At 51.1% G+C, this 26074-nt stretch overlaps 2 protein-coding genes across 2 annotated transcripts in view; one reads left to right on the top strand and one right to left on the bottom strand.

Annotated features, from left to right (window-relative positions):
* CFP (complement factor properdin) overlaps positions 1-26074 on the top strand; it is a 261228-nt gene that overhangs the window by 153813 nt on the left and 81341 nt on the right. The gene's annotated exons all lie outside the window — the stretch shown is intronic.
* IL17RD (interleukin 17 receptor D) overlaps positions 1-26074 on the bottom strand; it is a 93040-nt gene that overhangs the window by 53612 nt on the left and 13354 nt on the right. Inside the window, 2 exon segments of the mRNA XM_061551827.1 lie at positions 4978-5142; positions 5453-5549. Of these exon segments, the coding sequence (XP_061407811.1) occupies positions 4978-5142; positions 5453-5549 (262 nt within the window).

Below are 26074 nucleotides of genomic sequence, written 5' to 3'. Positions count from 1 at the left end.
CCCTGGACTGGCTCAGACAATCGTCACTGGCATTGGCCGTGAGCGGGAATGAAACTCGGGGGGCCGGGTAAGTACAGCAACGTGCTCGCCTGCTGCGCCGCTGTTCCCACAAACACACACGCAGGTAGAGACACACGTTACGAGTTTAAGCCGACATCCATGACGGAGTGGTGTCTATGCTAATCACTGGCCACCATCTTCACGAAACACGCACGGACCAGTGCGGTGAAGTATGGTCAAACAAACCCCATGACCGAACGACACAGCGTGGGGGAACACCTTCATGCAGCAGTGGATTTATAAGCGGCAGTACATCACGATATAAAACCACATCCCAGTCAATACCACGGATGCCTACGTACAAACCGCACATACGCCACATTCACAGACACCCGACATACAAACATCCCAAAAGACACTTCTTGTAAAGTGCCATCAGCACCGGAAAGACGAGGGCGGCCAAGGTTGTAGTTGGCCGCACCATTCCTTCGTGAGCCTTAAATAGGTGCTCGCTAACAGCACTTGCCCAAACCGCCTCATAGATAATAACAGAAACACAAAATGCACGCTCTTCATCCCCACAATCTACATTCCCATCTCAGTGCCCCCTCTAGAAGTCAAAAAATAATTCCCTCTTTCTCTGTGTTTTTTTTTTAAATATGCCGATTCACTTGGCTATCTGTAGAGAGATAGGGCGCACGGAATGCGGGGTTTAAGGAGTTTGCACACCGAGCCGAGAGCTGCGTACGTGACCGTCCCACCACGAACACCACGCACACCGCAACGCTTGAGAAAATTCACGGCTGGTGGATGACTGAGATCGCCTTGCTGCAGCGGCGACGTCCGTGCTCCAACAAACAAACCGTGGTCAATCCGCTGCTAGATGAAGCCGCCACCCCCCTCCCCCAACAAAAAAAATTGCCGCCACCACTCACGATCCTGCGATGTGATAAGCACATCTAGCACGTGCACACGAACCGATTTAACCGCTCCATCTCCTCCTTTGGACATGTTCTCGGACGCATTCCATTGGCCCTTTCCCATTCGGAATCGGAAGAAAATCAGAATTGGAAGAAAAACTAAAATGAAATAACCTCATAGGTACGTCTTGAGGTCGGAAGATGTTCCGAGGCTCCCACAATGCTCCCACAAGGCCATGCGGGAGGAGCGTGGTACAGTCTGTTGTAGAGTGCGGTCGTGACGCTACGTTTCTCTGCATCGAGTACAATGGCTTTAAAAACTGCGGCGCTCACCGCTTGCGCGCTTCCGATATCGAGCAGTGAACGGGACCCCGCCCTGCAACTCACAGACGTCTCGGAACGAGGGAAGGGTTAAGTGGCTGCCGCCGTTATTATCGTCGACCAACGAACTCGTAGATGGCTCGGACACCATCATAGCCGCAGGGTTTGCTGGCGAGGTACAAACGCAGCCAATGAGATCTTCCTCGCACACGGAATATAATTGTCAATGTTTCAAAATTATTCGAGAACGAAAAAAAGTGCTCTCCTGCTGATATGCACACGCGACATTATCATCCGTTTACAACCGGCGGTGGAAATTCCACGTTCTTACGGTAGAGGTGCGAGTCGCAGCAAAGGACAGCCACGAATGGCTTCTCACAACAGTGGTACGTATTTTATTGACCGCAGAGAGATGACGGGCCACGTCGACCTCCACAACTGGGATATCAAACCCGCCACCTTCCGACCGCGAGCCACACGCTCCGACCAGTGCGTCTCAACATCATCGGCACCAACATTACTGCAAACACCAACAACCGCCAGCTCGCTAGACGGCCAAAACATCAGTTTATCCCAACAAACTTCGCATTTATTTTCGTTCGTCAGCATGTCCATTAACACGAAGCACTCCCACTCCCCAAAGAATTTCAGTTACCCCCATTTACCCCACTGCCACCCCCACCCGCCCCCACCCCCCCGCCCCCACTCTTCCAAAGCTTCCTCAGAACAAAACCACCTCCATTCTACTCCCCCTCCTTCCTCCCTGTCGCCCCCCCCCCCCTCTCTCTCTGCCCCACATGTAGAAACATTAGAACTTCCTGTCCATTGGGCCAGGATGGCTTCCAGCTGCACTATTTATCTGCCAATTGCTCCCAGCTGCCTGTGAGCTCCTTAAGGCTGATTGCTGCTCGCATGTCAACCTGTGGTGGTGCTGGTGGTGGGAGGCCCGGGGAGGTGTCTCTCCGTTCCATGGACCTCCGCTAGTCTGGGATTCTGTCGTCAACATCTGGGGTCGACAGCCCCCCGGCCGGAGTCCCTACCCGACTTTTGCTTCTGATAGAATTCAAAAAGGAATCAAACAAATTCTGTCGATTCCGTACGCAAGCAGCTTGGGGCGATAAACGCGTTCGCCGGAGAAGAAAATGCCCGCGATGATTGCCCTAAATTGCTCTGGTGTGTCGTGGGCTTTGATGCCGGTCCGCCTTCAATAACTGCCCCGAAGTGTGCGTTACGCTGACGTGCGGTTCTCCAATGTGTGTTTGGTTGTACCGCATGTTGTGCGGGACGATGTTGGATGAAAGTCTCCCCGTCCACCACCACCGCCGCCAACGCCACGTCGGACACAGACGTTGTCCCATGTCAATACTTCTCACCACGCCGGTCGGTGACGTGGGTCGGAGAAGGGGAGGCCCAGGACCGGTTCGGATATCGCTCTCACTTACGACGACGGATGTGCAGGGGGATGGAACTCGGATTGTTGGGTTCATAGCTCGCTCAGTGTGCTAAGGACCCCCAATTTCAATAACAGGGAAATAATAAATACGTTTAAATTCACAGATGAAACAACAATTATTTTGTGAGATTGCTGCAATAGCAACTGGTGCCCAATCACAACGAACAATAACTCCACAGATTAATCAACAAGGCTGCCCCTAAAGAGGATACAACATGTGATTAGGTGACTTTTGGGGGCAATGGAAAACACAAGACTGGCGATTCGCAACGACCAGTCTGTCAGTGCCTTTAAGCATTCTCCCAAATCCTAACCGCGAAACATGAATGCCACTCTGTCCGCTGTGACAGAGACGATGGCCAATGATTAACCGACAGGACGCAATGGAAGATTACCACCTTAGCCATCAGCAAAGTGCTTGACCACCTATCTCTGCTGAATGGGAGCACTGAGGCCTGGGTTCCCTTTTGTTGGTAAAAACGGAAGTTGCATTGCGTGGGTTTTCTCCGGGAATTCCCGTGTCCTCCCACACAGAAACTCGTCTCGGGCAGGAGGTGCCGTCCAAACATCCCAAAGAAGAAGCCAGAAAATGAAACCCCCAGAGTTTGGATGGAGTGCTTTTGCCGCTAACAATCTGGCAATGCAACAGCACTTGTTTGACAAGCCTGACTCCGCTTATGAGACCCAGAAAGAAAATGTGAAAATGTATAAAAGGTGATATTTTGTACAATTTACTCTTCTGCAAAGCACATAAATGGAAAGGTCAAAAAGACGGTGGATAAACTGAAACTACGAAACAATTAAACTTTCTAAAAATATTTTACCAGGTAAGGCTCACTGAGCTTTCTAGCTCTTTTTCAGACGAGACCGGGCCACAAATGACAGCTCAACGAAGTGGCTCATCATGTGGAAGTTTATAGCAGCCAAATACTCTGAACGCGTGTTGATTCTAAAGGTGGAGGGAAAAACCGGAGGACCCGGAGAAAAGTCCAGGGGACCACGGGAAGAACATGCAAATTTCGATTATACAGGCGTCGTGAGGGTCGGGGTCGAACACACAACCTCCTGTATACCAGGCGAGGTAGTTAACATCTCCTAGCCACCGCGCCACCCCATAATGACAGTTGGAGACTGCACTTTGGGCCTGATGAAAATCACATTTCAATTTTTTTTTATTTCTGATGACCAGTTTTTAAATAAGCATATGAATAGTGACCTGATAGTAGTTAAATAATAAAATGCATTGCTACTAAATAAACTCATTAAAGTGTTTTTTCTGTGAACGTGGAGACACAGGACGGAGTTCTGCCCATGCATTTATTTAGCTACATTAAAATTTAAACTCTTGCGATGAACACAACCTCATGACACATACACAAACACACATATATATATACAGAGGTGTGGACTCGAGTCATGTGACTTGGACTCGAGTCAGACTCGAGTCATGAATTTGATGACTTCAGACTCGACTTGGACTTGCATAACAATGACTTTGTCCCACCTCTGAGGTGTGGACTCGAGTCATGTGACTTGGACTCGAGTCAGACTCGAGTCATGAATTTGATGACTTCAGACTCGACTTGGACTTGCATAACAATGACTTTGTCCCACCTCTGAGGTGTGGACTCGAGTCATGTGACTTGGACTCGAGTCAGACTCGAGTCATGAATTTGATGACTTCAGACTCGACTTGGACTTGCATAACAATGACTTTGTCCCACCTCTGTATATATATAACAGGCTAATGTTCTGGCCTGAAGTCTTCCTATCCCGACGAAAAGCCGCTGCCCGAAACGTCCGCCCCAGTCTACAGTTGCATTGTATACACACGGCACGGCTCGACTGTCAGCACGCCCCTGAACGACGGCTTCCCTAACACCGCGTGGGCCACGGGGGTGACCTGACAACGCGGCCACCACGTGGGCATGCGGGCACGGCGGAAGCGGTAGCCCAGCGGTTATCGCGCTGCGCTACGAACCCGGTGACCCGTGGAGTTTGATTCGCCACTCGCTGCCAACACCGGTGACGAATATTTGAACCGGCGCTGGGCCTCCCCTAGGCCGACTCAGCCTCGCACGAACGCGTGCCTTGGTGCGGCGCGTAAAACACCGGCGGTGGGGAGACAAAGTCGGCCCGTGCGTGTTTTTATGGCCGCACCGCTCATTCACGCGCCGTGGCTGGCCCTTCGCAAGGACGCCGTTCGCTGACGGCGCTCGCGGCCCACGACGGGCCTCTTAAAGGCCGCACGCGGGAGCATCTCGGTCGTCGTGTGGCGCTCACCGCTCGGGTTGGGCCTCCAGGTGAGCACGAGGGCGTCGGACGCGATGTCGACGAGCTTGCGCACGTCCACGGGCGCCACTCGCACGTCCACGGGGCGCCCGGGAGCCTCCCGGCACAGAGCCACGCGGCCGCCACCATCGCCACCGCACGTCCACGGCTCGCACGCTGCTCGCACCACCACGAAGACGAGGGTGAGGAGGGTGAGGAGGGGAGTGGGGAGGAGGGTGAAGGGGAGTGAGTGAGGATGAGGGTGAGGATGAGGGTGAGGAGGGTGAGGAGGGGAGTGAGTGAGGAGGGGAGTGGGGAGGAGGGTGAAGGGAGAGAGTGAGGAGGAGAGCGAGGATGAGGAGGAGGCTCCTCTAATAAGTGCCCCCCCCCCGCCTGTCCCACCCCCCAATACAGAGGTCCATTCAGAGCAGCAGTGCAGCGGCCTCCGAGAGGCGGCGAGTGTGGGGCGCTGCACAGCAGCACGTACCCTGTGTGCCGGTGTAGGCGACCGTTTCCTTCTCCGAAGGGAGGCTCCGGTTCACTCTGCGCCGACACCAAGCGCGGCACTCGACGGGCACCGGTCTCTGCAAAGACAAAGTGGACAGTGAGCATCGAGTGTTTAATCACTGCTGGGTGCATTCATATCAAGGCATTGTCAGGATAAACCTTACTGCACAGTGGTCAGTCGGCAGCGCTTGCTCGGGTTAACCTCGACCTCCTGTACACCTCGCCAGGTGTACAGGAGGTCGTGGTTTCGATCCCGACCCTGACGCCTGCTGCTGTATATTTGGGGTTTGCGTGTGTGTGTCTCTCTTTCATCATCATCACGGTGGCTAGGAGATGTTAACTACCTCGCCAGGTGTACAGGAGGTCGTGGTTTCGATCCCGACCCTGACGCCTGCTGCTGTATATTTGGAGTTTGCGTGTGTGTGTCTCTCTTTCATCATCATCACGGTGGCTAGGAGATGTTAACTACCTCTCCTGGTACACAGGAGGTCGTGGTTTCGATCCCGACCCTGACGCCTGCTGCTGTATATTTGGAGTTTGCGTGTGTGCGTCTCTCTTTCATCATCATCACGGTGGCTAGGAGATGTTAACTACCTCGCCTGGTACACAGGAGGTCGTGGTTTCGATCCCGACCCTGACGCCTGTTGCTGTATATTTGGAGTTTGCGTGTGTGTGTCTCTCTTTCATCATCATCACGGTGGCTAGGAGATGTTAACTACCTCGCCTGGTACACAGGAGGTCGTGGTTTCGATCCCGACCCTGACGCCTCCTGCTGTATATTTGGGGTTTGCGTGTGTGTGTCTCTCTTTCATCATCATCACGGTGGCTAGGAGATGTTAACTACCTCGCCTGGTACACAGGAGGTCGTGGTTTCGATCCCACCCTGACGCCTGCTGCTGTATATTTGGAGTTTCCGTGTGTGTGTCTCTCTTTCATCATCATCACGGTGGCTAGGAGATGTTAACTACCTCGCCTGGTACACAGGAGGTCGTGGTTTCGATCCCGACCCTGACGCCTGCTGCTGTATATTTGGAGTTTGCGTGTGTGCGTCTCTCTTTCATCATCATCACGGTGGCTAGGAGATGTTAACTACCTCGCCTGGTACACAGGAGGTCATGGTTTCGATCCCGACCCTGACGCCTCCTGCTGTATATTTGGGGTTTGCGTGTGTGTGTCTCTCTTTCATCATCATCACGGTGGCTAGGAGATGTTAACTACCTCGCCTGGTACACAGGAGGTCGTGGTTTCGATCCCGACCCTGACGCCTGCTGCTGTATATTTGGAGTTTGCGTGTGTGCGTCTCTCTTTCATCATCATCACGGTGGCTAGGAGATGTTAACTACCTCGCCTGGTACACAGGAGGTCATGGTTTCGATCCCGACCCTGACGCCTCCTGCTGTATATTTGGGGTTTGCGTGTGTGTGTCTCTCTTTCATCATCATCACGGTGGCTAGGAGATGTTAACTACCTCGCCTGGTACACAGGAGGTCGAGGTTTAGATCCCGACCCTGACGCCTGCTGCTGTATATTTGGAGTTTGCGTGTGTGTGTCTCTCTTTCATCATCATCACGGTGGCTAGGAGATGTTAACTACCTCGCCTGGTACACAGGAGGTCATGGGTTCGATCCAGACCCTGACGATGCCTGTACATTTGTAGTTTGCATGTTTTCCTCGTGGCCGCGTGGATTTTTCTCAGGGTCCTCCGGTTTCCCCCTCCACATTTAGAAACGTGTGTTTTAGAGTACTTGTCTGCTATGAATTCCACATGATAAGCCACTTCGTGCAGCTATCGTTTGTGGCCAGGTGGCTTCTGAAATCTGTATAGCTCAGTGGGCCTTACCTGGTAAAATAAAAGCTAAAATAGTTAATCATTTACAAATGCCTGTTACAGGCTACGCCTTACTGCACAGTGGTAGGTAAGGCTCTGACTGTTTGAACCTGCCACCCGAGCCAATGCCGTGTCCAGTAAACAGGACTCGAGACCTCTGTGGTTATCAATCTGGAATAATGACGGGCATGATTTTTTTGTCACGTGTTTTTAAAGGCTCTCGGTAAACGCACTAAGTTATGAACCCCATCACAGCTGAACTGGCCCCTGCACTAACCCCGCACTGACGAGTGAGGTGACGTACGGTCCAACTCCCCACCCCCCCCAAGACACGAAAAGCATGCATTCAGCGTTGGCGAAGGGCTGTAAAAAAAAAAACAAGGTCTTGTGACTTGTAGAAACTCCATGTTTAAATTACTGTTTTATTTAAATGCTGGCACCAAGCTTAATGGGCCCACTCAGTGGCCCATTGTGCCAAGACACCAGCTTACACAAGCTCTGCTGGCCGGCAGTGCAATGTTCAGAATTCACAAGCCCGGAGATTATGCGGGGATTTGTGCGCGTGCTACGTTTGCCTTGGTAGAGGACCCACAATTGCTCCCCTAAATGAGCCCAACAGTCTGGGCCACCGGGCTTTCTTGTACGCAGCTCAGTTGAAGTTAATTCTTCGCGTGAAAAAAACTATTTATTTAAACCCACCCGTACAAGAGGCCGAACTAATGAACGCTGGCAAGGACAAACAGCACCCGTTCATAATTCGATCGGCCCAAACTAAAAAATTAAGACATTTCTCAAACGCCAACGCACGTTGCGTAGAAACGGGCCTAACAACAACAACAACGCCGCAATGTTCCATTTACTTTTTTGCGCGTTCGTTCGTTTGCACCGCGATCAGCTCAGGCGCAGGTTGACATCGCTGAACTTCGAGAAGCGTCTGTTCAAGGGGGACCAACTTTATCCAGCCCCCCCCCACCCCCCTTCATTCAAATAAACGTGATATTGAGAATCCCCAACAAAGAGTTGGACATCCTCTCCTTGGCCGGTGAACATGACAAGCGCATGGTAAACACGCTCGTGGGCTCTTGGCGGCGAGCAAATAGCACAGGGAGCGCGTTGCTCCGTTCAGCTCTAGCTTCCCGACTGCCCGAGTCTGCCAGGCCAGCCAATACTGATTCATGACCCCCCTTCTGGTCCAGGAAACAAGACTCGAGACCCTTGTGGCTAGCAACCTATAATAATAATAACAGGCACGGCTTGTATTAGCAGCGCGTGCCTGTTGGGTGTATTTGCACGTTCGTGTGTGCGCACGCACGCGAGTATAAAATCACTGTGTGACAACAAAGCTTGCTTGGTCGAAACAGCACACGCGACTCATGGTAGGTATCATATCGCATGATAAATTCGAGCATTAGCCCGTCAAAACAAGAATCCGGCGCTAAGACACACCAGGTATTATTGGAGTTGAACGGTGAGTGGTGGTGTGTTTTTAGAGGCTGAAGGCTCCAACCATAGCCAATGGGCCCCCTGGAAGGTCAGACCGTGTGCCTGTCTTCGAAGGGGGATTACCGTAATCCGTCTATGCGTTTGTGCATCTGTGCGTATGTATGTATCAACGTGCAAGGTTGCACGTGCGAGTGTGTCCGTGTGTGCACAGCGCCGGGCTGCGAAAATTCAGCAAAGTTGGCACAGGAGCGGGCACAGCTGGTGCATCTGCCAGTTATCTCAGTCAGCCAACCCCCATGGCACCTGGGTCTGGTCCCGTGACCTCCTGCCAGCGAGCCTTCAACACTTCACACGGCCTCAAAGCGCACCTGGCCTGGTACGGGCGTTATGGAGACGTCACCGCCACTAAGTAGCAAATGGATGCTGCTGTTGTTGTGTTTGCATGTGCCAGTGTGTCGCAGCGTGTTGGTTTTTGCGTTTGTTTTGTACAACTGGCTCTCCGATTGTGCTTTCGGGCTGTTACCAATTGTTGTTTGGAATGATGCCTGATGGGAGCTTTATCAGGAACTGATCTAATTTTATATTTACAGAGCATCTTCACTCAAGGCGCTTGACACAGTTAAAACCAAACGGAGAAATAAACACGCGTTTAGAGTATTTGGCTGCTATAAATTTCCACCTTATAAGCCATTTTTTGAGCTATCATTTGTGATGACCAGGTCACTTCTCAAAAATAGCTTCATAGCTTCAGTGGGGCCTAACCTGGTAAAATAATATAATAACATAAACTATCAACCCAAACTGTTTCTGAACATTTAAAGCTTTCGTGACTGCAGGAATTCATCTTCTTGGTTCTTTCGGTAAAGTCACGTAGAAGGAAAATAATAAAATAATAAAAATAAAACATAATAAAATAATTCTCACGACGTTTCGGCCACAACGCAAGCAGCCGTCTTCAGGTGGAGAACAGGTCTGTCAAGTAGACAGACCTGTTCAAGTAGACAGACCTGTTCTCCACCTGAAGACGGCTGCTTGCGTTGTGGCCGAAACGTCGTGAGAATTATTTTAGTTATGTTTAGATTTTTATTATTGTATTAGTTTCCTTCTACGTGACTTTACCGAAAGAACCAAGAAGATGTTTCTGAACAAATGCGGACACATTCAAATTCACCTCCACGTGTTTGTAAAAAAAGATTATTACTTCACACCCAGCACGCTCAGACAGGGGGGGGGGACTAAACTTAGCTGGCAAAACATTCCGTACGTGAATTTCTCAAAAGGTGCATTTTAAATGCGAGTGCACTTTCAAGGTTAAAGCTGAGCAGGACCAAGAGCACAAACGGGGATGGATGAATGGATCATTCTCTCGCCAATGCTCATTGCACCACCGCTGGGTACCGATCAGAAGGAAAACACACACACATATATATATATACCGTGGCAAATGGTTTAACTAAAAGAAATCCTGGCTTGGTTTCATTTCCCTGTAGGTTTCTCAGCACTGTACACTGCCACCTCGGTTCGTTTGCAAGATTTCTTAAGACATTTTTGTTATATTTTAGTTGGAGCCCTGGACAGAGCACAAACAGCGGCGTGGTGGTGGGGGTGGGGTACAGAAACCCTGCTGACAAAAATCGTGCACGCTGTGCACCTGGATTTAGACGAATGGGGGGAAGTTTGCAAGATTTCTAATTATCATAAAGTTTTGTCTGGCTCGGGCACGGGGGGGGCAGAAGGCGGGGGTGGGGGCTGAATTCCAACCGCGCAGCGTTAACCTTCCTTGCGGTGGAAAATAAAAATCGGGGACGGCAAAGTGAACCGCTCCCGAGGTGACTGCTGCTGCTGCTGCTGCCCGCACCTGGGAACACCGCACCGGTCTCAACGCAGCAGCCACATCTGTGCAGAATTATCTGCGGAACGTTCCATTTCGCATCAAGGGGTGAGCGACCGCGGGAGGCTTTTCTAATTTTCGAAGCAATCCCCTCTTCGGTGTCGAGCTCATCTCGATTTTTTTTTTACCCCGAGCCGCGACGGCCTTATCGAGCTTTCTGCCACCGTTTCGTCGCTCGCTCACTCTCTCCCTTCTCTCCGTATTTCTACTGCTTTCTGCCTTCTTCCTCTCTCTCGGTGTTCCCGTGCAAGCGTTCCCCCAGCCCCTTGTCTGAGTCTCACAGGCACTTGGAATGGAGGCGGGGGGGGGCCTTGTACCGAGGCCAAAAAAGTGGGTGGAGCACCACACTCTCCGGCTTGGAATGTACACCTGATCCCTCCGCATTTGGGGCAGCGTTGAATGAAGCCCTGAACGGCAAAGCCCTCAGCCCTCCTTTTTCCCTTCCCCTCCGTTTCCCTCTCTCTGCCTCTCCGCCAAACAGAAATAAAAACGCATAAGCAACTTCACAATCGCAATCAAAATACCACCACTTTCTTGCGACACGAACGGACTCGCCGCTGTTGGACCGATGACGAACATCCCACCCAGCGGTTCTGTGATTGTGCGTTGCTTTTAAAGCACCAACTGCAGACAATTTACGTCCACTACTATTCAACTATTAATTTATTTCACCAGGTAAAGCCCACTGTGCTATACAGCTGTTTTTCAGAAGCGACCTAGCCACAAATGATAGCTCAACAAAGTAGCTTTTTACGTGGAAATTCCTACCAGCCAAATACTCCGGACGCATGATATCGATTCTAAATGTGGAGGGGAAAAACCGGAGGACCCAGAGAAAAATCCACACGACCACAGAGAGAACGCGCAAACTTCAAATATACAGCAGGCATCAGGGTCAGGATCGAACCCACGACCTCCTGCATTCCAGGCGAGGGAGTTAACATCTGTGGCTCGAGCGATTGACGAAATCAACAAAATAGTTTTCAAACCGGGTCAATACTCACAGAAGACCCAAGTTAACCATCAATGTGACCATAATAAAAATGGACAACAACAAACGCTCCCCCGATCTCTCTCAATGTTAAAAAAAATCAACATCCATTCCATCTGAGCGCGGATTAAATTATCCAAATTAACATAACAGCCACTTGATGTGGTTAACCTTGGGGGGGGAGGGGGGTGCGTGTCGGCCTTGCCCCACTTACTCGCCGAACGAGCAGCAGGAAGGAAGCGGCAGCGAGGTGTGGAAACATCCACGGCATTGGCCATGACGACCCCTCGACCTTGACCAATGTGGAATTTTCACTGCCGGTTCAGGGCTGACGGCAGAGATGAGCGCTGCTGCCGATACACACCACCCACCCCCCCTCCTCCTCGCCCCAGTGGTTGTCGGACCAAGAAGAAGACACTTTCACCGATGACTTCAACTGCATTTCCATATCAATGCAAACGCTGTCACCACGCGTTACGGGCCACGAACGGGGGTTCCCGCTAGGGTCAAACTGCCACTGGACAAGCATCGGTGTGTGCCAGATGGATGGCAAGGAAGCAAAGATGTAAGTGTGTGTGTTGAACTTCTTTTGCACCGTACGTAGCCAACCGTGCTCATCGGACGTCCGGGGGAAGGACGACAAACTCAACACAAAAAAATGCAGTTGTAAAGAAATTAGTTTTCAATCGAGATTTAAAAGTGCATAGCTCCAGTCGCTTCAAAATATCAGAAGAAAGAGCGTTCCAGACGGCCGCAGAAGCTCATCTGAAAGCGCACGGCTAGCCAACAGCCACCACGGCGAGGACGACCGGAGTTTGCGCAATTGGTTTATGCCCCTTGATGAGATCAGCGGGGAAAGATGATAATCGAGATGAATCTTTTTGGCGTGACACGGGAGTTGATGAGCAACGTTTGAACGTTTCGTTGACGTCGGAAGTAGACGTCGCGGTTTGCGTTGCCGATCGTGCCGGGGGGGGGGGGGGTCGATGGCTCGACGTCCGATGGCGGCCCTTTGACGACCTTCCTTCCGTGCTGACGAGTAGCACGAAACACGTTACATGGGGGCGCCACGGGAAACTAGAGGATCATGGTGATGGATAAAGGGGACAAGATCGCGAGGAATAAAGCAAGCAAGGAGGCCAGCAGACCCAAGTGCGGCAACGGATTCTTGAATAAAGCTGTGCGGAGTTTTTGAGTCCTACCCCTTCGATAGACGTGGCCTTTCTCTGGGTATCCTGGTCTCTTCCCACACGCCAAACACTCGTTGCAATTGTAATCGGCTAAGCATCTCCTCGCAAGAGCCTCCTGAAAATGAGTCTTGAGACCCGGCGAGGCTTTAAAGGGTAAACAGCACTGTTAGTATGATCACGATTATTATTACTAACAAATGCACGACGAGCAAAGTTAATTGTATGACAAAGCACATCCATTAGCTTGTTTACTTTTGTGCACTCTGTGCATGGGGCGGAGGAGGAGGCTCAGACAATGTTTTCACAGCGCAGTGCTCGTCACGGGCTTAGCAGAGGGCCCAACACACGCGCATATTTCCACGACCGCCCGGCCCTCCCCACCACCTCCTTTGCACGGTTATCCAAAATAAATGCGAGAAACTCTCTCGCATTCATCCTGCCCGGTGAAAGAGCCAGTTACTTCACGACGATCACCTGTTTTCGACAGCACGCGAACCTTTCCGCGCGACGTGAGCCCCGCATCGCGCCAGCCGGCGATACACAAGCTTAAAGGGGGCCCCTTTCGGATTTCTTCTTTTTCTTTCAATCTCTCATTCTCCCCTCCACCAACTTCATTTAACGAAAAAACGCTTTGCTCGCTCCTGTAAATCCAGCCGTGGCCATCTGCAAAACAACGTGCATTCCGCATTTGGAGCGCATGGAGGCCCTGGACATTTTTACCCCCCCCCCCCCCCCCCCCCCATGGGACCCGTATTTCGGCCGGGACTTCGCAAGAGCGCTGCTTGTTCACCGCTCGCAGAGCTGCGTTTGGCTTCCAGTTGCCGAAGGAATACGCTGCGAGGTCGCGCTCGTCACACACAAAGTTGCTTGCCCACAAAGGAACAGCGATACCCTCTCGCGCTGATCTCGTCAAGGGAGCAGCATCAACCATCATCACGCAACACTCCGGTTGGCACCCTCGCTAGCAGCAGCGGCGGCTTTTGGCTGAGCCATCGAACAAAGAGGGTCACCGCATCGCGCGCTTTCAGATGCGCTTCCGCGGCCGTCTGGAACGTTCTTCCTTCCGATGTTGAAAACGAATTTATTTTTTAACGGCTTTTGGTGTTGAGTTTTTATTGTCCTTCCCCCCGGCACCTCCGATTAGCACGGTTGGCTACGTACGGTGCGAAAGAAGTTCACACACACACGTACATCGTTATTGCATTTTGGCTCGAGGTTTTCACCTTTTGGGAGGTGGGGGGGGCAAGGGGGGGGGCAGGGTTGGGGGTCCCCCCGCATTCCTGCCCAGCGGCATTGTGTGTGCGTGCTGGGGGGGGTGGGGGTGGGACTCATCCGTGGTGCTGCCACACAGCCAACCACAGCTGCCACGCGCGGGGTCCCCTCTCTCTTTCTCTCTCTCCACCCGCGGACCCGAGGCGAAGGCGAAGATGCAAAAGGAGGGAGAAGGGGCGAAATCCGAAACGTTTGCGTGCCGCTCGCTTGCCGAATTTTTGCTCTCGGAGAGCGTTTTCTTTTTTGTTAATCGGGAGGCCCCAAGCCACGAGTTGTGTGGTCACTCGCCTGGGCTTCACTCTCGCCACCCGCCGGGCCGGCACGAGAGAGGCGTTGTGTTGCTCGCCGTCTCTCAACGCGCTTGTGAGTCTCTGTTTCCACGGCGCATCTCCCGCGAGACTCGGGCTCGCTGCCCCCCCCGTCAACACTCCCCCCAAACCCCCCCCGCCAACAAACCCCCGCCAACCCACCAACCCCCCCCCCCATCAACCCCCCCCATCAACCCCCCCCACGCCAACCCCCCCGCCAACCCACCCCGCCAACCCCCCCCAACCCCCCCCCCCCAACCCCCCCCAACCCCCCCCAACCCCCCCCCGCCAACTCCCCCCCCGCCAACCCCCCCCCTCAACCCCCCCCCGCCAACTCCCCCCCCCCCCCCCACCAGCAGCAGGACCACCCCTTCTCCTCCGCTGGCACAATAGCACCACCAACACCCCCACCCGCGCACACCCACAACAACACACAAGGCAAAGATCCCCCGTGTAGCCTAAACAGACCGTTGGGGCAAGTGCTGCTGGCGAGTAGCACCGATGAAGGGCCGCCACTGCAGACGAACACCACGCCCGGCCGCCTTTGTCGTCCAAGTGGCCATGGGTTTACACACTGCGCCAGATACTCATTCTGTGGCTGAGTCGACCTAGGGGAGGCCCAGGACCGGTTCAGATCATCATCACTGGTGTTGGCTGTTAGCGGAAATCGAACCTCGTATCGCTGGGTTCAGAGAGCGGCTGACCACCCACCACACCACCGCTCCCACCACACCAATACCAATAACCCGCCATTCGCAACGGAGTGACGGTGATGTTACCACGGCGCCTGTGCCAGGCCAGGTGCACTTTCGAGGCCACCACCACACACACAAACACACCTCCCCCTCACCCCCTCTTCCCAAACGCACCGCTTAACCCCTGGCTGCACATCTCAACCCGCCCACCTCTTAGCAGCAGCAACAGCAGCAAGCAGCAGCAGCAGGCTCCACACACACACAATATCCCACTGAACAAAAGCTTCGAGCTCCAATTAAAACATTGCACTAATGAAGCTCTCGCTCTGCTAGCAGCAAGCAGCAAGCGTTGGCCTCTGGCTGCCGCCGAATAAATGTTTTCCACTCGTCGTTTTGCATTACATTCGCGGTTTTGTAGTCGCGAATGCTCTGGATTATAAGACGAACCTAGCAAACACCCCCCGCAAATTGAAGGCCAAAGCTGTGGGAGCGTAAACTCGCACGCGTGCGCGTGTGTGCGTCTTTGCGACAGCAGATTTGTAGAAGTGTATTACCAGGCGCAAGCGTGGGGGCCTATCTCACTTTTCGGAGCGTCTTTCAAATATCAGAGAATATGTGGCGTGCAAACGCAGCGCTGAGCAACGGCAAACGCGCGCGCCTGAGTAAGAAGTGAGCGGAGGGGCCCGGCTTGGACAGCTGGGCTCACCGACTGATGTTTTCCACTTGGTCGGCAACAAAACAAGAAGCCAGAGACGTACACTCACTCTTGTCTAGATCTCCCGGGGGCTCGTTTTGAATGATTTCGGCATCGCAAGTAACACGTAGCTCCAGACCATGAAACGGCGATTCCCGCAGGAACCATCCTGGGCACCGTGCCCTGGTGACTAGGAAAGGCAGAATATAAATCATGAGACGATGATGAATGACGGCGTAGGGTAAAGATGCATTGTTGCAATGCATGTGTAGCACTTGCGTGTTAATTTATTAGCACGTCTGACCGAAATTACACACAATTTGTCTGAAGTCGAGCCTTGGATGTACACAAATGTCAGCCCCCTCTGGGCAATGGGAAATCACGCAAAGTTATTTTCATGGGAAGCTAAAGTTATCGCTGAATAGAGGTCTACAAGGCCCACGAAACCGATCAGTACGAACCTCACCAACACCGATCTCCAGATCTGCATAGTTTTGCGGCTAGACTCCGTTGTTTTCTTTGAGGCTTAACATCTGAAGATATATCGAATTGTTACGTTTCATTTCTGAACCGTAGCCATGAAGTAATTTTTTTCATCTTTTGGTTGATTCAAAACTATAATTGTTGTCCGTTACACCGCACCTCCGATTAACAGTTGGCTACATACGGAGCGAAAGAAGTTCAAGAAAACGTGCATACGTAACAAAATGCGAAAAAAGAAAAGTTAAAATGAGACTTGGAAAAGACGGTTTTATTCTTCGACGTCCGCAGGCATTCGTTGGGATTGAAGCAAGAGGCACTTCTGCTCCCAGTCAAGTGCTTCGCAGTTGGACGTTAAATTGTCGCTGGCGACGTAAGAACACATTAAGAACGCAGCCCTGAAATGCAGACTCGGTTTTTTCGAAACACAAATTAATGAATGCCGCTCACCAGATTGATGCGTTTCCCTTCTCAAAATCTGGTTGCGGTAACCGCGCGTTAAACCTTACGAGGGAACGCACGGATTGTCCAAATAAATTATGGGTTGGTTTCCGCATTAGCGAGTGGCCCCGGGAATTTCCACCGGCTCCGCTAATGGGCTCAGACACTGCACAGCCATCGTATACAACAAGGGGGCTCTTTGGCCTAAATTTAGGAGCAGTTAAAATCTACTTTGTTCCACAAAGTTAGACAGACTTTGTGGTTTTTACACAGATACATACGGAATGGAGTTCTGCCGATGTATGTTTATAGCCACCATGCTCAACACAATGAGTCTGTATACAATGTTTCTATTTTGTTCAACAGGGTGTCATGGTTTATATGGAGTGCTCTTGCCAATATCATTGGGTAAACCAGCAGCATTTTGTTACAATTAATCTGAAAATGCTCATGAGACCCAGAAGGTTGAAACTGATCCAGAGTATACTTGCTGAATCAAATGCAGCTGAATAATATTCGTCTGGAAAGCAAAAACGCTGATGGACTAAAACATATTTTTAATGTGGAGACAGTTCCAAGGGAGATTTGCTTACACAGGGTTGCCCAAAAGTCAGGACCACAGGGTTATTATATTTATGATAACAAATCACATGCATATTTATTTCAACAAATGTCAAACTGACCCCCATTAACATTAATGCAGGCATGAATTATCTTTTGAAATTAATTTAGGCCCTTTTCTATTTTAAAGATTACAGGTTTAATACTTTGAACATTCATCAATAAGTTTTGTAAATGCCGGATTCGAGGTGACCTGACAGAAAGAAGAAAAATAGACATCAACAATGAAAAAACACTAAATATTTGCTTAAAGGATAAACAATTAAAATGTTTCAATGGCAGTGTCAAAACGAAAGAAATAACCCTACGTGCCCTTACGTTTGGGTCACCCTGTATAATCTTTAACCCAGTGATTAACTTGGGTGCTTTATTTCAGTCCAAAACATTTTGTTCTGGGTATTATTTTCACACCACGCATTCATCTCACTTTATTTCAACTGAAAAAACAACGGTAACATCACGCATCTATATATATAGATTTTTAAAAACATGTTCATGGGATTATAGGAATATAGGGTACAATATTACGGGGTGGTTGTGTACGCAAGTGGTAGTGCATTACGCCGGTAAATCCCCACTCCAAACCTGTCTATCAGTGTACGAGAAAATACTGACAAAACTTAAGCTCTGCTTTTCACCAATAACGCTTCACCGCAACGCATAAGGAGCTTCCAGACAGCTTTAACACACGAGTGCCATTCTCTACACGAGGGGGGGGGAGGGAAAAAAAAGATAACACTAATTTTCGTAGCCGCTCCCTGGACAAGCACAAAGAATAATCTGGGACTCCTTTCCTGGATTAAGAGACCTTTCTGTGCTCCCTGATGCCCTCACGGCCCTTCCCTGTGGCCACAGGATCGCCCGCGGCAGTAGTGGTGGTGGGGGGGGTGATGATTTACACGTGGGCCCACTTAAAACTGACTTTATGGGTTGAGCCAGCCCTTGGAGAAGGGGGGGGGGGCAGGCAGGCCATCCTCGCACTTTAACGAGCGTCTAAATGGCTTCAACAAAACGGGGCAAATGGAATTCACGGATTGGGTTTTATGTTTTAAGAGGAAGGGTTCCGGCCAATGGGGATAAAAACCTTGTAAAACCAACAAGCTGGCTAGTCCAGTGCAATTAGAGGACAACCCTGCCGCTTAAATGAGTCCCTTTCCCATGCGGGGAAACTGGGCATGTTTTTACTGAAGGCAGCTGATAAAACAACATGAAAGAGGGAATCTTAAAGTGAAGGTTTTAACAACGAGTAGAGTTAGCTGTCTTTTTTTTCCGCCCAACCATCTCCGACGTTATTTCAGCCAAGCTACACTTCATTATCTACAAAGTTCACTCAAATTTCGTTCAACTCTAAAAGCTTCTTACAGGGTGGAGCGGTGGCACAGTGGTTGGTGCACTGCACCATGAAGCCGGGTGAATTGAATTCTATTCCTGGCCACGGCCAACATCATTGTTGAGTGATATCTCAATAAATCCTGGTCTGCCACACCCTTCACTAAACCCACAGGATGACCAAAAATGTAATATTGTCAAACATCTCCGTAGCCGACATGTATGCAGTTGAACTTCTTTCACACCGTACGTAGCCAACCGTGCTATTCGGAGGTGCAGGGGGGGAAGGGCAACACACTAAATACAAAAGGCAGTACTCAAGAAATTCGTTTTCAATCTAGATTTAAAAGCGCATAGCTCCAGTGGCTTCCGAGTATCGGAAGGAAGAGCGTTCCAGACGGCCGTAGAAGTGTATCTGAAAGCGCGATGCGGTGATCATCTTTGTTCGATGGCCAGCCACAAGCTACCAAAGTTGCGTGTGAAACATGGCATGGGAGAGGGCCCTCTGTAAATAAATAAGTTTACATATTTTTTCACATTCTATTACACATACGTATTGGTTGTGCTCCATCATTTACGCACCGCAGTTAACCGCAGTATTCCCACAGCGTGTGGAATTTATTGCCACGGGAAGGTGGCACGAGGTGTGAATACCCCCATCGTGGTCCCTCTCAGGCAATGGCTGAGAACAAGTGGGGGGCGGGAGGGATTTGATGTTGTTGTTGTTGTTGCTGCAGCAATAAAATGCCGTGTTTGGCGCACACCGGCTGAGCGCAAAAAAAAACCAGGGCTGCTCAGACACATACGGCGAGCGTGCAAATGTAGGCACGCACGCGCGCATAAGCGCGTATAAAACACGCGTGGACAACGGGCATAGGCACAATCGCACACGCTCGCATGTCCGGAGTGTTTTGTTTTTGTTTAGGGAGGTTACTTGTTGCGACGCCTGGGATTAAAATAATAATAATTCATCAGCTGCTGAGCGCGCGAGTACAAAAGGCCCGCAAACTCCCCCGAGGTGGTCAGCGCAAACAAACGGAACCCTTGAAGGTGTAACAGATAAGGGTTGAAGCGGTTGTTGAACCAAGCGAAGTAACGGACTTAGAGGGGAAACAAAAAAGAGAGACAAACTGGAGGGAATTCCAAAGCCTAGCAGCAGAGCTAGGGAAGAGCCTGTTGAATGTGGGGTCCAAGGACACTCCACGCATCTTCTGAAGAAAATAAAAAACCCCACGGGCAATCGTGATGACTACTCCACAGCTTGCCAATAATACCGACGCCCACATCTGTTGTCGGTGGGTTTTTATTTGGGGGGGGGGGGGGGGGAGAGAAAGATTGTCAACAAAAATAGTTGACCAACTCATAACGTTATGCCGCGTACGAGCGCGACTGGCGCTTGTGCGTCAAGATGCGCGCGCGCGTGTGGGGCGCGTGTGTGCGTGCGTGTGTGTACGTGTGTGTGTGTGTCCGTGTGTACGTGTGTGTGTGCGTGCGTGTGTGCGTGCGTGTCTACGTGCGTGTGTCCGTGTGTCCGTGTGTACGTGCGTGTGTGCGTGGTGTGCGTCCGTGTGTACGTGTGTGTGTCCGTGTGTGCGTCCGTGTGTGCGTGCGTGTGTCCGTGCGTGCGTGCGTGTGTAAGTCCGTGTGTGCGTCCGTGTGTGCGTGCGTGTGTCCGTGTGTGCATGCGTGTGTACGTGCATGTGTACGTCCGTGTGTGCGTCCGTGTGTGCGTGCGCGCATCTGTCCGCACATTTTCTCTCTCTACGCTCGTGGCCAAAACACCGGGAACCGCTCTCAACCCCATCAGACACGGGAAGCTAAGCAGGTTTCGGCAGCGCTTGGGTGCGTTGCCCACCGCACACAAAAACCGGTTGCTATAGGCTGCGGGAGGACCGGGGTTATGCGACGGGCGGCTGTGAAGAGCGCAGCGATAACCACTGTCGACCCGTTGCTTGCGCCGCTCGCGCATCTTGTACTCCCCACCGCCTGCAACCAACGCGCACTGACCAGCGTGGCGAAGTACGGCTCAAAGCACGCCTAACGACTCTTGGCGCGGCGTTGTGAGCCTCTCCCCCCTCTCATCCAGCAGTGGATTGAGAAAAAAATGGGGGTTGTGCGCGAACGTTTCTCTGCTCGGGCTCCTTTGCTGGGCTGGCTTTGGCAGCTTGTTATAAGCGCCAGCTCTTTCGGACTCGGATAAAGGGGTAAATAGTTAAATCCTAGAGACGTGCTGGCAGAGAGGAGCAATTCCTTAAAGCTCATTACCAGTCACAGTATGACTTGTGCTATTGTGCGGATTAATTGTGATGAATTTCACTTTTTTTCCCCTCTCTCTTTCTCTCTCTGCTCGCTATTAAATAAAAGCGCCGAAGCAAGTTCAGCCGGCACACTCTGCCAACTATGATGCAAGGGATCGGAAACATTGTCAGCGGCGAAGAAAACGGAACAAAAAGGCTTGGAAGAAGAATAAAAAAAAATCCGCCCACGGGCGTGTAAAGAAACCCAAACTTTTTTGGATAACGCTCTGCGATACGAGAGGGGGCATTCACGGCCCAGAGAACAACGCTAAAGTCCGAAAACGCCGCTCGATTATTGAACAACAAGTGGAACTCTGACAGGATATGTCAAAGCGAAGGAAGGCAAGCCACGGCAAGCCGCAGGAGAGGCGGGCGGCCGAGCCAGGCATGGGAACTCTATCAATTGGGGACGATCACGGGAGAGAAAGGGGCAAATGACATCAAGATTGGTCGCGGGAGAAATGTTGACAGCCTACTCGCGGTTGGAATGACGAGAATTGATTAATATCGACGGGTAAGCTCACGACACGTGCATAAACGTGTGGGTGCGTAAGAACTGATGTTTTTTTCCTTCACTTTCAGTTATCACGTGCAACGATTTCACACTATTCCCTGCAGCTGCTGGAGGATATAAATGTAAATAAATAGAATCTTGAAACAAATTTTTCCAGGTTGATGAATCGTTAAGACAAAGCGAACATGGAGAAGGGAACATGCCTGAGAGGACCTCCATCGTGGAGACTGTGTGACTGGTCTAGCTCACGTGGAAGACCTTGGATGGACGAGTACAATGCCAAGACAGTGAGATATGGTGACGGTTTGGGGAGGGCTTCATCCAGTAGTAGAGCATGGGCGGCGGCTGCTGCTGCTGAAATTTCAAAACGACAACATTGTATATGATGATAAGAATCATGACGGTGACGATGCTTAAGTTATTGATGACAGTCCATGATGATGAGGATGATGAAAGGGGAGAGACCAGCTCACCAGCCAGAAAGAACGCCGTCTCGCACACCTCGGACTCAGCTGCAGCGTGCAAGTATGATCTTGAAAGTGTGGCTTTCGGAAATTAGTCATGGCAGGCGTGTCCAACCAAGATGTCGCTTTGCCTGAGTGCAGTTGGGCCAGCCACGGTAACTTCAGCCACCCCATCTCACAGCCACAGCGGCTCCGGGTAAATTTTCGCAGATAAAAACAAAAATTATTCCCCACTCGCGTCGGAGTGCGGCGATATTCAAGACCTTTGTGGGAGCGTCGCTTTTGGCTGGCCGACGCTTGGCCCCGTCAGTTGTCAGTACAGAAGCGTTGGCTGTAGAGTGTGCAGGCAGTGCAACTGCCCAGGTACTGGGCTACAAAGACAGGGAGGTGAGAGAGGGGGAATTGGACAGGGAGCCCCCCCGTCAGCCCCCCCCCCCACCAGTGGCCCCCCATTTCAAGCCCTGCACCGAGGGCCCATGCCAACCACGCCACGCCGCTGTTTCAGCCGCTCAGAATTCTGCAGCAGCGCAGCTTTATTGAAACATTCCTGGGCTGACCAACTAAAGAATTCGACTCAAAAGCTTACCCTTCCGGAATCAGTAAAATTCGCACAGCTGTGCCTGGCAGCAGTGTAATGCACCGAGGTTTATAAAATGTAGGGCTGAGAAAAAACGATTATCCTTCGAAGCTGAAGGCAACTTGAGTCTAAAGATGTTTTAAACTCTCTCCTCTGTAGCACGTATACTGAGCCATCAATGTCACAATGTTCGATCACCTGTAAGCGCGAGATATGTCATGGATCTCCCTGCATATGATCTGAAGAAATGTACACGAGTAGAAAAATTACCTCGTTAAAATTCATAATGCTCAAAACGACGAGCCATTTGTAACGAATGCAGCTGCAGGAATGCATTCTCTTTTGTTGATATCTGCCTCCATACAGCGATCACGTTACATTAGCCACCTCGTATATAACGATCACACGCATCGCCAAATATCCAATCACCGCTGGGTCTTTTATGGTCTACTACCCAGTGCTGTACAGTACATTCTACCGTACAATAAACACTGTAGACACGTGCTTGCGCGTAACGTTGTCATTGTGCACGAGACGAGGAGCCCTGTGCATATATGTACGTATGATAAACTTCTTTCCCACCGTACGTAGCCAACCGTGCCAATCGGAGGTGCGTACCGACGCATCAATGTCCTCGTGTGCGTCTCCAGAGGCCCATTTCAAACCTGTTCTTAAAGCAGCCTGTTTCTAGCCAACAAACCTAACGGAGCGAACTTTCATTCCCAGTTGTCCGCAAGCGGTCCCGTGACGACGAGGCCGTTACCTGTATGCCGACCCCCGTGGAAGACACTGATCAGGAAGGTGACAAACTCACAGGGGCCAATTTGACAATCGCCGTCTTCCAAGAGAGACCTAACTTTTTATTTTTTACGAGTCGCAGGCCACTTCCCACCGGTGCTGTCAAAACACCCGGCGCGACTTCCGCCCCCCCCCCCGTCAGATCAATCGGCCACCGCCGCCACCGCCGCCTTCTCCAGACGCGAACGTCCTTCTCAGCACCGCGCGCTTCAACACGCCACAGAGATGCCCCCGCCGCTGCCGCCGAGAGCCGCGTTGGATAAATGTCCCCCTGGCCTGAACCCTCCTGCACGCAGCTTCCACCTGGTGCACGGGTGAAGTCGCAACGGATTTCTCCTCTCTGTTCATGCCTCAAGGAACGAAGAGTGCAGTCTGTAAAATTGTTACCTTGGTTTGTCTTTAAGGTATCTTTGAAAGGAAAACGTCATTGACGACCTTCGCTCGCGTGCGGTAAAGATGACACGTCAATGTAGATTGATTTCTGGACACGGAAAATCACATCACACTGCGGTAGATTCATTCTGGACAAGTTACCGTGGGGTGTCCAACACTGACGCGCGTAGGGTAGCAATCCTCTCCTGCTTACTGCCCTGAGCCAGAGGTGGAAATTCCACGTTGCTATGGTTGGTCTAATCTCGATGCACGGGAACAAAAACCCCCCACCGGTGACGGCACACACAAAGTGGCGAGAAGCATCCAAGCTAAAGCAACGATTCTAGATTTGAAGCTTTCGTGACTGCAAGGCATATTCTTAGGTTTTTTCGGTAAAGTCACGTAGGTAACATGGTGAAACAAGCCTGGCTGTCTATCAATAACAGATAGGTGGAGGAATTATTGATAGACAGCCAGGCTTGTTTTACCACGTGACTTTACCGAAAAAACATAAGAACTAAAGCAACGAATTGAATATCGTGCAATTGGAGGGAGAATCGCCTCAATGCCATGCTGATGCCCCAGCTGCTGCCCTGTTGAACATGGCAGCACCCGTCCCAGTCCCAGAGGAGCGAGGTGATGTGAACCCATAACCTTCTGAATGCAGAGCTGCACGCTCTCGATCAACGTGCCACCCGACCACCGGATCACGGTACAGCGATTTAATTAAAATATTGGAAGCTGAAACCTGCCGGATTAACAGGCGCAGGAATGTGTTGATGACAACAGTGTGAACATGGACTTATTAGGACTTAGTGCTCGCCAAGCTTAGGAACGATTTATGTAACCGACTTACGACACAGAACCGAGCGTGTCTGTGGGAGATTGTCAGTCGACGATCTCCTTCATTTAAACCGAGTGAGAGCCCCCATCCAAGTCTAAAGGTCTCCTTCTCAAGGGAGGTCTGGGTCACGTAAGCAGTATGGAATGTAACCTTCCTTACAATCAAGGTAAGGAACATGCCTGAACATGCCCAAGAGGACGTCACCCGTGGAATATTTTGCTGTCTTTTCCTGGATTTTCTGTTTGCACATAGTCACATAGGCACTTTAAGATGTTTTCTTGTTCATGTTTTTGTTTTTTGTTTGTTGCGGTTGCACCCGATTCAAGAGCCGAATGGCTCACAGGGCTATACCTAATAAATGAAACTGAAACTGATGACCTCAGCTCCGATGCCAGTGTTGCATCATGAAGGCCTTTGTCCAGCAGTGGACCGAACGTGGCTTCTGCTGCTGGTGGTGATGATAGGGTCAAACAATCAGGGTCAAAATATTTATCCCCAAAAAAATATTGGTTTTCTTTTTTTTTTTACAATAATCATTAATTTACGGCATAAAAATGTAATGTTGGTGAAAGCAGTTGAGCTTGGGCAGGACACTTTGATTGAAATCCTAACAGCCAATGGGACAAGACTGATGATGGAATGGAAGCGACAGGTGAGAGCATGCCTGGCCCGCGAGATGTGCAGGCATGGGGGAAGCCTTCATCTAGCAGTTGATAGGCCATGGGCTGTCGATGATAATAATGTGAGTATTGTTCAATAGCACATTCATACCGACCATGCAATTAACCCAATTTCTCGTAAACAAATTACTGGGAGAGAAACAGTTTTTTTAATTTTAATGGTAAAAATCATCCCCGCTGACGTGGGATTTATTCGCGTGCAGAATTTCCAGGTGATGCTATAATTAGTCTTGGACCCCCATAGGCTGACTCAGGCGAAACTCATTATCGCGTGTGTCAACCTCGGTGCTGGGGGGAGACAAAGGCGGTCAGGAGTGCACAACTATTGTGGCCTCACGAACCTCTCTGTGCCGCACGCCATCCTTCCGTAATAGGTGCCCGCTAAAGAGGGCTTTCCTTCCACAAACATCACAACCGGGCGCTGACAGAGAGACCTTTGTCTGCTCAGGAGGGAACGCGCGGGCACGCACGCACACACACGAGCCGCACGCACGCACGCGTGGGGGAGAGAGAGCGGCCGTGAGGATGGCCGCTTCTGGGCAATTTGTTCGATGATGCGAACAGCAGATCCTGGCTGGGCACCCACACAGACGGATCCAATCGTTGGCCTTTCTTAATCTGGGTCCGGAAGCGCAAACCCGGCAACCACAAGGTCAAAAGGCTGGCAGCTCGCACCTGCTCCACACGCGCGTGTGTGTGTTCCACCACCACAGGCATGCATGTGTGTGTGCCACCATAGGCGTGTGTGTGTGTGCCACGAACATAGGCGTGTGTGTGTGTTCCACGACCACACGCGTGCAAGCGTAGGTGGAATATCGGCTCTCCCGACCGCACGGGACACTATACCCACGCACGTCCGGCAGCAGATTCCCA

Source organism: Lethenteron reissneri, chromosome 15, assembly GCF_015708825.2.
Source record: "Lethenteron reissneri isolate LAM-NWPU_2019-01 chromosome 15, ASM1570882v1, whole genome shotgun sequence".
NCBI lineage: Eukaryota > Metazoa > Chordata > Hyperoartia > Petromyzontiformes > Petromyzontidae > Lethenteron > Lethenteron reissneri.
The sequence above is the reverse complement of the archived record's forward strand: the minus strand, read 5'-3'. Positions and strand labels throughout refer to the sequence as shown.